At 45.6% G+C, this 13,656-nt stretch overlaps 1 protein-coding gene across 3 annotated transcripts in view; it reads right to left on the reverse strand.

Moving 5' to 3' along the window:
* abcc3 (ATP-binding cassette, sub-family C (CFTR/MRP), member 3) overlaps nucleotides 1-13,656 on the reverse strand; it is a 163,754-nt gene that overhangs the window by 91,449 nt on the left and 58,649 nt on the right. For all 3 annotated transcript variants that reach the window (XR_010977594.1, XM_068058613.1, XM_068058612.1), the window contains exons 3-11: nucleotides 12,171-12,296; nucleotides 10,730-10,867; nucleotides 9,791-9,916; nucleotides 7,637-7,698; nucleotides 5,664-5,795; nucleotides 4,679-4,894; nucleotides 3,481-3,658; nucleotides 2,291-2,452; nucleotides 1,913-2,005 (exon numbers count right to left, since the gene is read on the reverse strand). Coding sequence is in view for 2 of the 3 variants with exons in the window: in XM_068058613.1 (XP_067914714.1) it covers nucleotides 1,913-2,005; nucleotides 2,291-2,452; nucleotides 3,481-3,658; nucleotides 4,679-4,894; nucleotides 5,664-5,795; nucleotides 7,637-7,698; nucleotides 9,791-9,916; nucleotides 10,730-10,867; nucleotides 12,171-12,296 (1,233 nt within the window). In the remaining variant the exon portion in view is untranslated. The remainder of the gene's footprint in view (nucleotides 1-1,912; nucleotides 2,006-2,290; nucleotides 2,453-3,480; nucleotides 3,659-4,678; nucleotides 4,895-5,663; nucleotides 5,796-7,636; nucleotides 7,699-9,790; nucleotides 9,917-10,729; nucleotides 10,868-12,170; nucleotides 12,297-13,656) is intronic.

Genomic DNA, 13,656 nt, shown 5'->3' on the forward strand with positions numbered 1-13,656 from the left:
GCAGATTATTATTTAGATGGAGAAAGACTACAAAATACTGCAGTACAGAGGGATCTGGGTGTTCTTGTGCATGAAACACAAAAGGTTAGCAAGTGCAGCAAGTAATTAAGGCGGCAAATGGAATTTTGGCCTTTATTGCTAGGGGGTTAGAGTTTAAAAATTGGGAAGTCCTGTTACAACTGTACAGGGTGTTGGTGAGGCCACACCTGGAGTACTTAGTACAGTTTTGGACCCCGTATTAAAGGAAGGATATACTGGCATTGGAGGCAGTTCAGAAAAGGTTCACTAGGCTGATTCCTGGGAGGAAGGGGCTGTCTTATCAAGAACGGCTAAATAGGTTAGGCCTTTATTCATTGGAGTTTAGAAGAATGAGAGGTGATCTTACAGAAACATAAAAGATTTTAGGGGGCTTGAGAGGGTAGATTTTGAGAAGATGTTTCCACTGGTGGCGGAATCTTGAACTGGGGCACATAATTACAGAATAAGGGGGCACACATTTAAAACTGAGATGCGAAGGAATTTCTTCTCTCAGAGCGTGGTGAATCTCTGGAATTCTCTGCCTCAGAGAGTTGTGGAGGCTAGGTCACTAAATGCATTTAAGGAGGAGGTAGATAGATTTTTGAAATCTAGGGGAGTCAAGGGTTAGGCAGAGCAGGCCTGAAAGAGAAGTTGAGGCCTGGGACAGATCAGCCATGATCTTAATGAATGGTGGGGCAGGCTTGAGGGGCATAATGGCCTAGTCCTCTCCTATTTCTTATGTTCTTATCAGTGCACTCCTCACAGGGAAGGTGCAAGTTTAGCACTGGGCTTAAAAGGACAGTCTGCCCCCAAACTACTTCTCCCAAAAAAAGTTTTACCAAATGTTTGAGACTCCCAAATCTCAGCCCCGCCCACATTAAAAAATTCTCATTCTTGGGATTTGGATGGCATTCATTAGCCATCCTTAGTTTCCCTGAAGAGGTGATGGTCAGTGACCTTCTTGAACCTTTTGTGGTTTGATACATAAAAGGACAGTAAGAGAAGGCAATCACATTAGAGTTGCATGTATGCCCAGACCAGGTAAGGATGATAAATTTCCTTTCCAAAAAGGTCATTTGCAAACCAGCTGGGTTTTTACAACAATCCAACAGCTTCACAGTTACGTTTACTGAGACCAGCATTTTTCAGACCATTTTTAAAATATATAATATATACTGAATTCAAATTCTCAAATTGTCCTGGTGGGTTTTTAACTCATTCTCTGGATTACTAGCCCAGTGTCTGCATTGCTCATTCAGTAACATAACCACTAAATGACCATACTCTAATAAGATAGGGCAGCTCCTGGTTCCACTTTTAAATGTCGGGAAACAGAAAAAAGAGTCAGGAATAACGGTGTAAGAAATAGGAGCAGGAGTAGACCAGCCGGCCCTTCCAGTTCGCTCCGCCATTTTACACAATCATGGCTGATCATTGACCTCACCTCCACTTTCCCGCCCAATCCCCATTTTCCTTGATTCCCTTAGAGTCCAGTTATCTGTCGATTTTAGTCTTGAATATACTCAATGACTCAGCATCCACAAGCAACTCTAAAAATTCACAATCATCTGAGTGAAAGAAGAAATTTCTCCTCAGTTCAGTCCTAAATGGCTGACCCTTTATCCTGAATCTATGACCCCTATTCTAGAATGAAGGGATGGACAGGAGAGGAAGCTAGAAGGAGGAAGTGAAGGAAAGAGTGAAGGAGTAAATAACAGTGATGGGAGAATGAGTAGAAATGAAGGAGACACAGAAGTACTGAGTGAGACAGTGAGGGAGTAAATGGGTGAGTGAGGTGGATAAACAATGGATGGAGAAGTATTGCAAGTGAAGGAATGAAAGAGTGGGGTAGAGTGGACGAGAGAAGTGAAGAAGTATCTTTCTTCTGACATACCTGAAAGCTTCGGCTCTTCATGGCAATGACAGCATTGAATGGGATCAGTAGAATCATCACTGCAACACCAGCCAGCACTGAAGGACCCAGGTTCTGGCAAAGGGGACAGAGACTGCATTAGTGCTTACACCTCTCCAAGAATCAAACCCAAACTACAGCTAAAATAAAAGCAAAATACTGCAGATGCTGGAAATCTGAAATAAAAACAGTAAGTGCTGAAAATACTCAGCAGGTCTGGCAGCATCTGTGGAGAGAGAAGCAGAGTTAATGTTTCAGGTCTGTGACCTTTCATCAGAACTGTTCTCTTGGCTGCATTTCTGTCCAGCTCAATACCACAACATTTTGCCATTTCAATAAGAGAATGGGGAAAGGAGGTACCTGCCACAGGAAGTAGAGAGCCAAACAGATCTGGAGTGGGGCCGACCACAGCATGTTCAGGAAGCCGGTGAGATCCATGAATCTCTGGGCATCCACTGACATCAGGTTCACAATCTCCCCAACAGTGGATGAGCGTTTGGCTGAGTTAGTGATGACCAGAGACTGAAAAATAAAACTCAAAAAGTCACACATTTAACAAGAGTTCTTCATGTTTAGCCTCACACACTAATCACACCTCTCCTCTCCTGAGGGTACCGACTTTCCCAAGAGCCACATTCCATGGACACTGACTCTCACTGGGGAACAGTTAAAAGAAAAATGACTTGCATTTCTACAGCACCTTTCATGACCACTGGATGTCCCAAAGCGCTTTACAACCAATGAAATATTTTTGAAGTGTAGTCACTGCTGTAATGTGGGAAATATGGCAGGCAATTTGCACACAGCAAGATCCCACAAACAGCAACGTGATAATGACCGATGTTGAATGACATTGGCCAGGGCACCAGGGATAACTCCCCGCTCTTCTTCAAAATAGTGCCATGGGATCCTTTACATTCACCTGACAGGGCAGATGGTTTAAAGCAAATAACAGCAAAATACTGTGGATGCTGTAAATCAAATAAAAACAGAAAGTGTTGAAAATACTCAGCCGGTCTGGCAGCATCTGGTCCTGAAACATTAGCTCTGTTTCGATCTCCACTGATGCCCTCAGTTTAAAGTCTCATTTGAAGGATGGCACCTCCAGCCTTGATTTTTGTGCTCAAGCCCTGGAGTAAGACCTGAAGCCGCAACATTCTGACTCAGTCAAGAGTGCCACCCGCTGAGCTCCGGGCAGTGGCTCCCCAGTGTGCAAGTTCCATGGACAATGGGTGCAATCTGGTGAGTCAGCCAATGGGACAACCTTCACACGTCAACAGCATATTAAGAACTGGATCAGAGCCTGGTCCTGTTTGCACCCAGTGCATCTTCTATTAAGTAGAGTTGAAGTCACTGAAGGATATTAGTGACCACACTGGATATTTCTGACAGTTCCTGGTCATTTTTACTGATTCCACCTTATTTTCTGATTTATTAGACGGAATTCAAATTTTCAAACTGGCCAATGTGGGATTTGAACTTATGTTCTCTGGATTATAAACCCAGTAAAATAATCACTGAACCACCTAAAAAACTTGTGGTTCACTCACCTTGCGGTATATGGCTCCAACAATGGCTGTCCGGAGCCGCAAGCCAGTTACAAAGCAATACTGGAAATGCTGGTGGAGGATGAGGGTCTGCAAGGCGGCAGAGAAGAACATCATGAAGGAGATGCCGTATCCCCACCAGGTCCTGGCCTCCGGATTATTGACGAAGGAAATCAACATGCTGGGTGTAAAAAAAAAGAGTAAGTGAGGGACTGAAGCACAGCCAGCAGCTGCAGGAGGAAGCAGCTAGTCTTCCTTTTACATAAATACTTCTACTAAACTCAAAGTGGCTGTATTCCAATGGCTCTTTTGTCAGCCCCTTCACCCCCAAGCAGCAGGAGCAATCTGGCATGGACAAACACTGTGATGCAGCCCATAAGCGGGAATTCCCGCCCATCTCTCTCAGGGCCACTTGGGAGGACAGCAATGGTTCTGGAAATGTCCCACCCTGAGGGGGGCAATTGTAATCTACTCCACCCTGTGGGAAACTGAGGGGAGGGGTTCAGGCACCCACTTTACACCCCAAGGGAGACAAAGATCAGTGTAAACTGGGCTGACCTCATCCCCTCAGTTTGCTTTTCAGGCAGGGCCTGGGGACAATTTACAGTGTGCGGAACATTTAGTCATAGAATCATTTATGGCAGAGAAGGAGGCCATTCGGCCCACAAGTCCTCCATGGAGCCATCCTGTCAGTCCCACTTCCCCGCTCGATCCCCGTAGCCCTGCGAGTCCATTTCCCTCAGGCCACCCAACTTCTTCTTGTAGTCATTGATCGTCTCCACTTCCACCGCCCTTGTGGGCAGTGAGTTCCAGGTCATTACCACCCATTGTGTAAAAAAGTGATACCTCACATCCCCCTGCATCTCTTGCCCAAAACTTTCAATCTGTGTCCCCTTGTCCTTGTACCATTTGTTCATGGGAACAGTTTTTCCTTGTCTAACTTATCTAAGCCTATCATAATCTTGTTCAGTTCTATTAAATCTCCCCTCAATCTCCTTTGTTCTAAAGGAGAACAAACCCAGCTTTTCCAACCTAGCCTTCTAACTAAAATCCTCCATCCCTGGAACCATTCAGGCAAATCCCTTCTGCACCATTTCAAGGACCCTGTAGTGGTCATCCGTCCTGTAGTGTGGCGACCAGAACTGGACACAGTACTCCAGTTGGGGTCTAACTAGAGCTTTATAGTATATATACTTCATACTAGAGAAGCTGGGGATTGACGAAGGACAACAGGTCCTGGCAGAGCTTCAGTGCCGATCCCATGAGGAAGTATGGAGCGAAGGTCTTGAAAAGGGCAATGAGGAACGAAGGTTTCTCCTGGTCTTGCTTGCTGGGAAACAGGACCTCAGCTTCATGAGGCTCCCCCTCTGTGATATTATATGTAGGTGAACATTTGGTGAAGAACACTTCTTGTTTCCTGGCAAGGGAAGGTGATAAAACATGTAATTAATCAGAAAACATCAACCATACCCGACCCCTTGATTCCAGTCTGTAACTCACTCCCGGGTATCTGTTATTCTATATAGAAACCCCACTGAACCCCTCGATTAGATTCCAGTCTGTAACTCACTCCTGGGTATCTGTTATTCTATATATAAACCCCCTGAACCCCTCGATTAGATTCCAGTCTGTAACTCACTCCCGGGTATCTGTTATTCTATATAGAAACCCCACTGAACCCCTCGATTAGATTCCAGTCTGTAACTCACTCCCGGGTATCTGTTATTCTATATATAAACCCCCTGAACCCCTCGATTAGATTCCAGTCTGTAACTCACTCCCGGGTATCTGTTATTCTATATAGAAACCCCACTGAACCCCTCGATTAGATTCCAGTCTGTAACTCACTCCCGGGTATCTGTTATTCTATATATAAACCCCCTGAACCCCTCGATTAGATTCCAGTCTGTAACTCACTCCCGGGTATCTGTTATTCTATATATAAACCCCCTGAACCCCTCGATTAGATTCCAGTCTGTAACTCACTCCCGGGTATCTGTTATTCTATATATAAACCCCCTGAACCCCTCGATTAGATTCCAGTCTGTAACTCACTCCCGGGTATCTGTTATTCTATATATAAACCCCTGAACCCCTCGATTAGATTCCAGCCTGTAACTCTTGTTCTATATATAAAACACTTGTTGCCAGTGGCAGGGGGTGTGGGAAGGGCAGAGTTACCATACCTCTTTGCTTTCAGCTTCTGTTTCTCCCACTCTTTGAGTAGTTTCGCCACAACAACATCGGACCTGTCGTCCTTATTCAGTGACCAGAGATCTTTGTCCTCCAGGGGTTGCTTGTAACCCTGCACTGCCATTCTGTGGTAAGGATGAGAGAGAGCATGAGAACGCGTGTGAGAGAGAGGCAGAGATGGTGAGTGACATTGTATTCAAGTATAGAGACACAGGTTAACGCGCACACACTGAACTATTGCCTGACCACAGTCCTTCCATTCAAGGCTAATTTTAATTGGCCAAGCATTCACCCTTATATGGGATGTAACCTGCATGCTGAGAGGAGTGATCCCTGGAACTGATCTATAGGCGTTAACCCTCCCCTAAAACACATTAGTGGAATCGCAGCAATGTCCACCCAGGCACAGCGACCTCCTTCATAGAGTCATGCCTGACTGACAAATCAACAACTTGCCATCTGCAGAACATAGGCTGCTACACATAAGTTCCTGATCTCTGAGGCACTCAGACAGGGGTGGGGGGGGAAAAAAAGAGATGAGCCACTTTAGTGCACGAGGCAAACAAGACGTCAGCTGGCAGCTTATCCTGGGCAGCCCATGTGTACAAAGCATTGTTGGCAGCGTTCGAAGTGGCTCGTTGACCGATCAGCCCAATGAGTGGTTTGTACCAATAACTTGCATTTATAATGACATGTATTCATGTAATAAAAAGTCCCAAGATGCTTCAAAGTAATATTAACAAAATTTTTCCCTTGGCCACATAAAGAGCTATGACAGGCATTCAAAGACATGGTCAAAGAGATAGGTTTTTAGGAACCTCTTAAAAAGGAGGCAAGAGAGGTGGAGAGGTTTATCCTGGAATTCCAGAGTTCAGGGCTCAGGCAGCTGAAGGCACGTCTGCCAATGGTGGACCAATTAAAATCGGGGATGTGCAAGGGACCAGGAATGCAGGAGCACAGAGATCTCAAAGGGCTGTAGAGCTGTAAGAGGTTGCAGAGATAGGGAGCTGCAAGGTCTTGGAGGGATTTTAAAATGAGGAGAATTTTAAAATCAAGGCGTTGCTTAACTGGGAGACAGTGGTGATGGATGAACAGTACCTGGTGAGAGTTAGAATATGGGCAGCAGAATTTTGGATGAGTTAAAGTTATGGAGGGTAGAATGTGGGAGGCCAGCCAAGAGCGCACATTGGAATAGTCAAGTCTTGAGATAACAAAAGCAGACGATCTGAGGAAGTAGCGAAATTGGGCAATGTTATTAGGTGGAAATAGGCAGTGTTAGTGATGGTGCAGATAGGAGATCGGAAACTCTTCTTGGGATCAAATGAGTGGAAGGTTGCGATCAGGCTGGTTTAATGTCAGACTACTGCCAGGGAGAGGGATGAAGTCGGTTGCTAGGGAACAGAGCTGGAGTGGGACAGATAACAAATCAGTCTTCCTAATATTTAATTGGAGGAAATTTCTGCTCATTCACTACTAAATGTGGGACAAGCAATCTGACAATTTAGAGAAGGTGGAGGAGTCGAGAGAGGTGGTATGAGGTGGATCTGCGTATCACCAGGGTACATGTGAAAACTAACACTGTGCTGTCGGGTGATGTTGCATGTAGATGAGAAATTGGAGGGGGCCAAGGTATAGATCTGTTGGGGTTACCAGAAGTAACAGCGCAGGAGCAGGAAGAGAAGCCATTGCAAGTGATTCTCTGGCTCCGATTAGAGAGATAAAAATGGAACCAGGTGAGTGTAAAAATGGAACCAGGTGAGTGCAGCCCCACCCAGTTGGATGACAGCAGAGAGGCTTGACCACACAGTTGGGCAGGGGCAACCATTTCATTTATCGGGAGTGATCTCAGGTGATCCAAGAGTCTGATGCCAGACACTGTACAGGATCTGCAGCAGGGGTTGGGGGTGGAATATCCATCTTTTTATGAAGACAGTTTGACTGAAGAAATGTGGAGGAAAGCACTTACCTAGTAAACCACCAGAACGTCAGCCTAGACAGGAATCCAGCACTCGCCTCAGGGCAGGGATTCTATGGTCAGTAAACAGGATTGGTCAATCCTTCAATTGGTTTCATCTCCTCCAAGTTAGAATTCATAAAATGATACAGCACAGGAGGCCATTCACCCCATCATATCTGTGCCAACTCTTTGAAAGAGCTTTTTAGTAGGACTCTCTTGCTCTTTTCCCATAGTCCTGCAAATTTCTCCTTTTCATGTATTTATTAAATTCCCTTTTGAAAGTTACAATTGAATCGGTTTCCACTGCCCTTTCAAGTCATTACAACTCGCTGGTATACATTAAAAAAAATGTTTCCTCATGTCACCTCTGATTCTTTTGCCAATCACATTAAATCTGTGTTCTCTGGTTACTAAACCTCCCATCAGTTTTCCCTTGTTTACGCCAAAACCTTTCATGATTTTTAAGTACATCTCCCCTAAACCTGCTCTATTCCAAGGAGAAAGAATCCCAGCTTCTCCAGTCTCTCCATGTAACTGAAGTCCCTCATCCATGGTATTATTCGAGTATATCAAAGTTATTTTATAATCTCTCAGTTAAATGTTATATAATAGGGCAGGGATTGACATAAACCTGCAACATTACCACATTGTGGTAAGTTGTTAAGTCACTAACACTTGGTGATTAGAACCTGGCATTTAGCTTCACTATCACTTTCCAATTGAGCTGCTCTACAACCAAATAAAACCTGGCAATCTAACCGAACAAACATTCAAACTTCCATCACTTTGACTTCATTTTGAATCATGGTGATAAGATCTGAAAAGAGCCAAGTACTGGAGAGTTAGGATACAGACCAGCCACGATCAAATTGAATGGTAGGACAGTTTTGAGGGGCTGAATGGCCTCTTCCTCTTGTGTTCTTTCCTTTACAGCCAGGTTCAACACACCACAGGATACATCTTCATTGTGGAATGGTGACAGCCATTTTATATCTCTCTGAACCTTTAATTCCATTCAGGTTTTATGTCTTGGCACAAAATCTCCAAATCCACATTGCCACAAACTGCAGGTTAAATCTGAATTCTGACTGATTCTTAGAGAAAGAATTTGCATTTAGATAGCATTTTTAAAAACCTCAGAACATCCCAAAGCACTTCACAATCAATTATGCTTTTGAAGAACAGTTGTAATGCACAGAAATATGGCAGCCAATTGCGGACAGCAAGCTCCCACAAACCATGTGACAAATGGCCAATTGAACAGTTTTAGCGACGTTGGTTGAGGAATAAATGTTGACCAGTTCAAAGGGGGAGAACTCCCCTGCTCTTCAAAATAGTGCCATGGGATTTTTTTTTTTTTAATATTCACCTGACAGGGCTGTGGTTTAAAATCTCATCTGAAAGACAGTACCTCCGGCCGCAGAGTGCTCCCTCGGTGCTGCCCCAGAGAGTGCAGTGCTCCCTTGGAAATGCCCCCTCTGACAGCGCAGCTCTCCCTTAGTACTGCCCTCATCGACTGTGCAGCCCTCCCTCGGTACTGCCCCCTCCGACAGCGCAGCCCTCCCTTGGTACTGCCCCCTCCGACAGCGCAGCCCTCCCTTGGTACTGCCTCCTCCGACAGTGCAGCACTCCCTCGGTACTGCCCCCTCCGACAGCGCAGCCCTCCCTTGGTACTGCCCCCATCGACAGTGCAGCACTCCCTCGGTACTGCCCCCATCGACAGCGCAGCCCTCCCTTGGTACTGCCCCCATTGACAGCGCAGCCCTCCCTTGGTACTGCCCCCATCGACAGTGCAGCACTCCCTCGGTACTGCCCCCTCTGATAGCGCAGCCCTCCCTTGGTACTGCCCCCATTGACAGCACAGCCCTCCCTTGGTACTGCCCCCATTGACAGCGCAGCCCTCCCTTGGTACTGCCCCCATTGACAGTGCAGCCCTCCCTCGGTACTGCACTGAGAACGTCAGTCTGGATTATATGCTCAACTCTCAAGGTTTGAACCCCTGACTTTCTGACTCTTGAAGGTGAGGGTGCTACCCACTGAGCCACAACTGACACCTTTGTGATGTAGCTTGTGAATTTCCTGCTGCCCTAAAGTAACTGGAGACTTCAAGACCATGAAAGTCAGAGATGAGAAGGTGCAGCAAACGTTAACCGCTGGACTTGCCTCATCTGGTGAGGTTGTGCAGAAGTATGGCGGAGGTTCACTCAAGCAGCAGAGAAAGAACTGGATCAGAACTACAGCAAAGTAGATGTAGAATGTGGTGAATCGGAAGACATCAGATACTCCACTCTGAGGGGAAAAAAAACAATACACACGGAAGTCAGTCAGTCAGCAGTTCATTCACACCTCAGGACGGAGTCGGTTGCGTGTCTCTCTGAAACCTTTAACTATTGTTCAAAGTCTTTCAATCAAGCAACAGAAAATTCCACACAGGTAGAGCTCCTGTTTGCACCATAACAACTGTACACTCTCTCCCTTCAGCAGCAGTCTGGCTGCAGGTCAGGAACAGTCAGATCTCAGGACCCCTCCTCCCCACTCCCCTCCACGTCTGCACACAATACTGAAGTATAACCGGCTAAAACCAAGCATCAGCTACCTGCTTTCCCACTGTTTGTTCAGCCAAGGCAGGACTATCCCACATGCTACAGGATGTTACAGCACTGGCCTCTAGGGTTATCAGGAGTCTGGTCGGAGAATCTCAGGCCCCAGTGACAACCCTATCAGAAGGCACCATTACCCCAAAGAGAGCCTGCCCATTGGAGCCAGAACATGAGAGTATGAAATGAGATCAGTCACTCGGCCCATCAGCTCCATTTGTCCCAGAGCCCATGTTCACTCTCCCCATCTAGTTAATCTCCTGCATGAAGCTTTTGTATAAACACTCACTGATTGTCAATGGAAATTGAGTAAAATTCCAGAGTTTCAATTGCCCTCTTGTCTGCACCATTTACCCATCCCAAGTCAGTGGCCTGATAACACTCAGCGCTCTACGGATTGCACTGGCTCAACATTTGCATAATACAATGGTTATCCCATTTAAAGTTCATGGGGACGTATCAAACAATGAATACTTATGCTGCCCCTCAGCCCTCTCCTGCTTACCTCATTGAGTGCCACCAGGATCTTCGATCTGAATGGTATCACAGCACAAAGTAGCACGATCAGCCAAAAGAAGAACAGCACCCCAGAGGACTGGATCCCCCGCAGCCTCTCGTACTGGATCAGAAACGTCGCAAGCAACTGAGGTCATAATGAAGACTAACGTTAAAAACAGCCAGGTCCCACCTCCTGCTCTCTATCACTGCGCACCGCAATAAAACCTTGCAGAGAGGTGTTCATCGCACAGACTTGCCATATGTACAGCCCAAAGAGAAGTTAAAAAACCTGCCTCTCGCGCCAGGGCACCAGTTCTCCCAGGGGTCCAGAGCCCACAGGTCTTAGCTGCAGCTCTGTGCCTCACCTATTCTTCATGGGTGATTCTATTGAGATGTTTAAAATGTGAAAAGGATTTGATAGGGTCGATAGAGAGAAACTATTTCTTCTGGTTGGAGGAGTCTCGAACAAGGACATAATGCTAAAATTAGAGCCAGGACATTCAGCAAACATTTTTTCAAGCAAAAGGTTGTGGAAATCTGGAACTTTCTCCCTTAGAAAAGCTGTGGATGCTGGAGGTACATTCAAGCTGTCAAGATGGAAATTGAGAAATTTTGGCTGAGGAAGGGCATCAAGGGATATGGAACAAATGTGGGCAAGTGGAGTTGAGGTGATCAGCTGAAATCCTAATGAATGGCGGAGCAGGCTCTAAGGGCTAACTGGCCTCCTTCTGTTCCTATTTAAGTGTTGATGGGCTATTCAGCTGTGGGGGGGCTGTTCCTGCTCTGACTCATGAAAGTGAAATTCACCCCAGCTATCTCAGTGCATCACCCATTGTGGAGCTGACCTATCCAGACTAGAAAGGAACAAACCCTATCCCATTCTGGGTGTAGTTATCTCATCCCACCTAGGAATTTGGTTTACTGCTCATTCTCAGGATGTGGGTATCACTCTCAAGGCCAGCATTTGTTGCCCATCATTAGTTGCCTGGAGAAGGTGGTGGTGGTGGTGGGCCTTCTTCTTGAAATGAGGGGTTTAACAGGCCAGTTCAGGGGGTAAAGAGTCAAGTGCATTGATGTGGGACTGGAGTCACAAATAGGCCAGACTGGGTAAGGATGGCAGATCTCCTTCACTAAAGGACATTAGATGTGTGTGTAGGTGAGGGTCTATATAAAAAAATCTGGGTAATAAGCTGCACTGGATTTCAGGTGTCCATTCGTGACTGGTCAGGAGCAGAGTCACACAATATCATGAATACTGATGCAGTGAGATCCACAACCACTGCTGTGCCACTGAGCAGCATGGCCAATCAGGGTGAGGGGGCACTGTCAGGGCAGAGACAGAGAATAGCGATTCTTAAAAAGTATCAGCACTATGAATTTCAAAACAGCCAATCACAGAGCAACCTGTGCTGCATCTTAATGATGGGATTCTGCAATGCTCTGCTCACCATTGTGACTCCCAGTAGCAAAGGGCTGATAAAATACACTGGAGCCTTAGCTTCTTGATTCACCACATCAGCCAAGGAATAGAAAAGGTCCAACCAGCAGACAATCCACAGCAGCAACCCCAGGACCTGCAAAATATAGAACCAAGACAGTCAGACAAACACATCTCACTCCAATAATACAAAGGTTTGTTTCCAAGTGACTGGATGTACACACACACACGCAATGTCAGGTTTAAAAGGCTCCAAAAGGAGCTATTGCGAAATCCACATCCACTTCCTGTTTTCCCAATACTTCCACCCTGAAGGTCACACCCCACTGAGTAGTGGAGGCAATTTGGGAAGATGTGATAGATCAGAGTAGAGACAAGGCAAGAGGGAAAAGTATTAATATGGGAAATGATAAACAGATCGTGACAGGAAGGGATAGAGAGTGCAAATCTGAGTAAATCAGCAGTCAAAGCTAGACCATACAAAAATAATAAAAGGACAAAAAAGACAAAACTAAAGGCTCTGTATCTGAATGCATGCAGCACTTGAAACAAAATAGATGAACTGAGAGCGCAAATAGAAATAAATATGATCTGATAGCCATTAGAGAGACATGGCTGCAGGATGACATAGATTGGGACCTGAAATTTGAAGGGTACATAACATTTAGGAGGGACAGGAAGCTAGGAAAAGGTGGAGGGGTGGCTCTGTTAACTAATGAAGATATTAGCACAATAAAGAGGGGTGACCTAAGTTCAGGAAACCAGGATGTAGAAGCGGTTGGGTAGAGATGAGAAATGATAAAGGCCAGCAGTCACTTGTGGGTGCGCTGTATAGGCCTAACAGTAAGCACACGGTAGGACAGAGTATAAAAGGAAGAAATAATGGGTGCTTGTCAGAAATGTACAGCGATAATCATGGGGGATTTGAATCTACATATAAGACTGGAAAAATCAGATGGGCAAAGGTAGCCTAGATGAGGAGTTCATAGAATGTTTTCAGGATAGTTTCTTAGAACAGCACGTTCTGAAGCCAGAGAGCAGGCTATACTAGATCTGGTATTGTGCAATGAGATAGGATTAATTGATGACCTCATAGTGAAGGCACCCCTAGGTAGCAGTGATCATAATATCATTGAATTTTACATTCCGTGTGAGGGAGAGACGAATGGGTCCAAGACTAGTATTTTAAACTTAAATAAGGGCAATTATGAGGGCATGAAAGCAGAGCTAGCTAAAGTGAACTGACAGATTAGGTTACGGGATAGGTCAATAGAGATGCAGTGGCAGACATTTAAGGGAATATTTCAGAATACACAGAATGGATACATTCCAACGAGAAAGAAAAATTCCAAGGGGAGGACCCACCATCTGTGGTTAACTAAAAAAGTTAAAGATAACTTTTAAGTGGGCGGCACAGTGGTTAGCACCGCAGCCTCACAGCTCCAGCGACACGGGTTCAGTTCTGGGGACTGCCTGTGTGGAGTTTGCAAGTTCTC

Source organism: Heterodontus francisci, chromosome 26, assembly GCF_036365525.1.
Source record: "Heterodontus francisci isolate sHetFra1 chromosome 26, sHetFra1.hap1, whole genome shotgun sequence".
NCBI lineage: Eukaryota > Metazoa > Chordata > Chondrichthyes > Heterodontiformes > Heterodontidae > Heterodontus > Heterodontus francisci.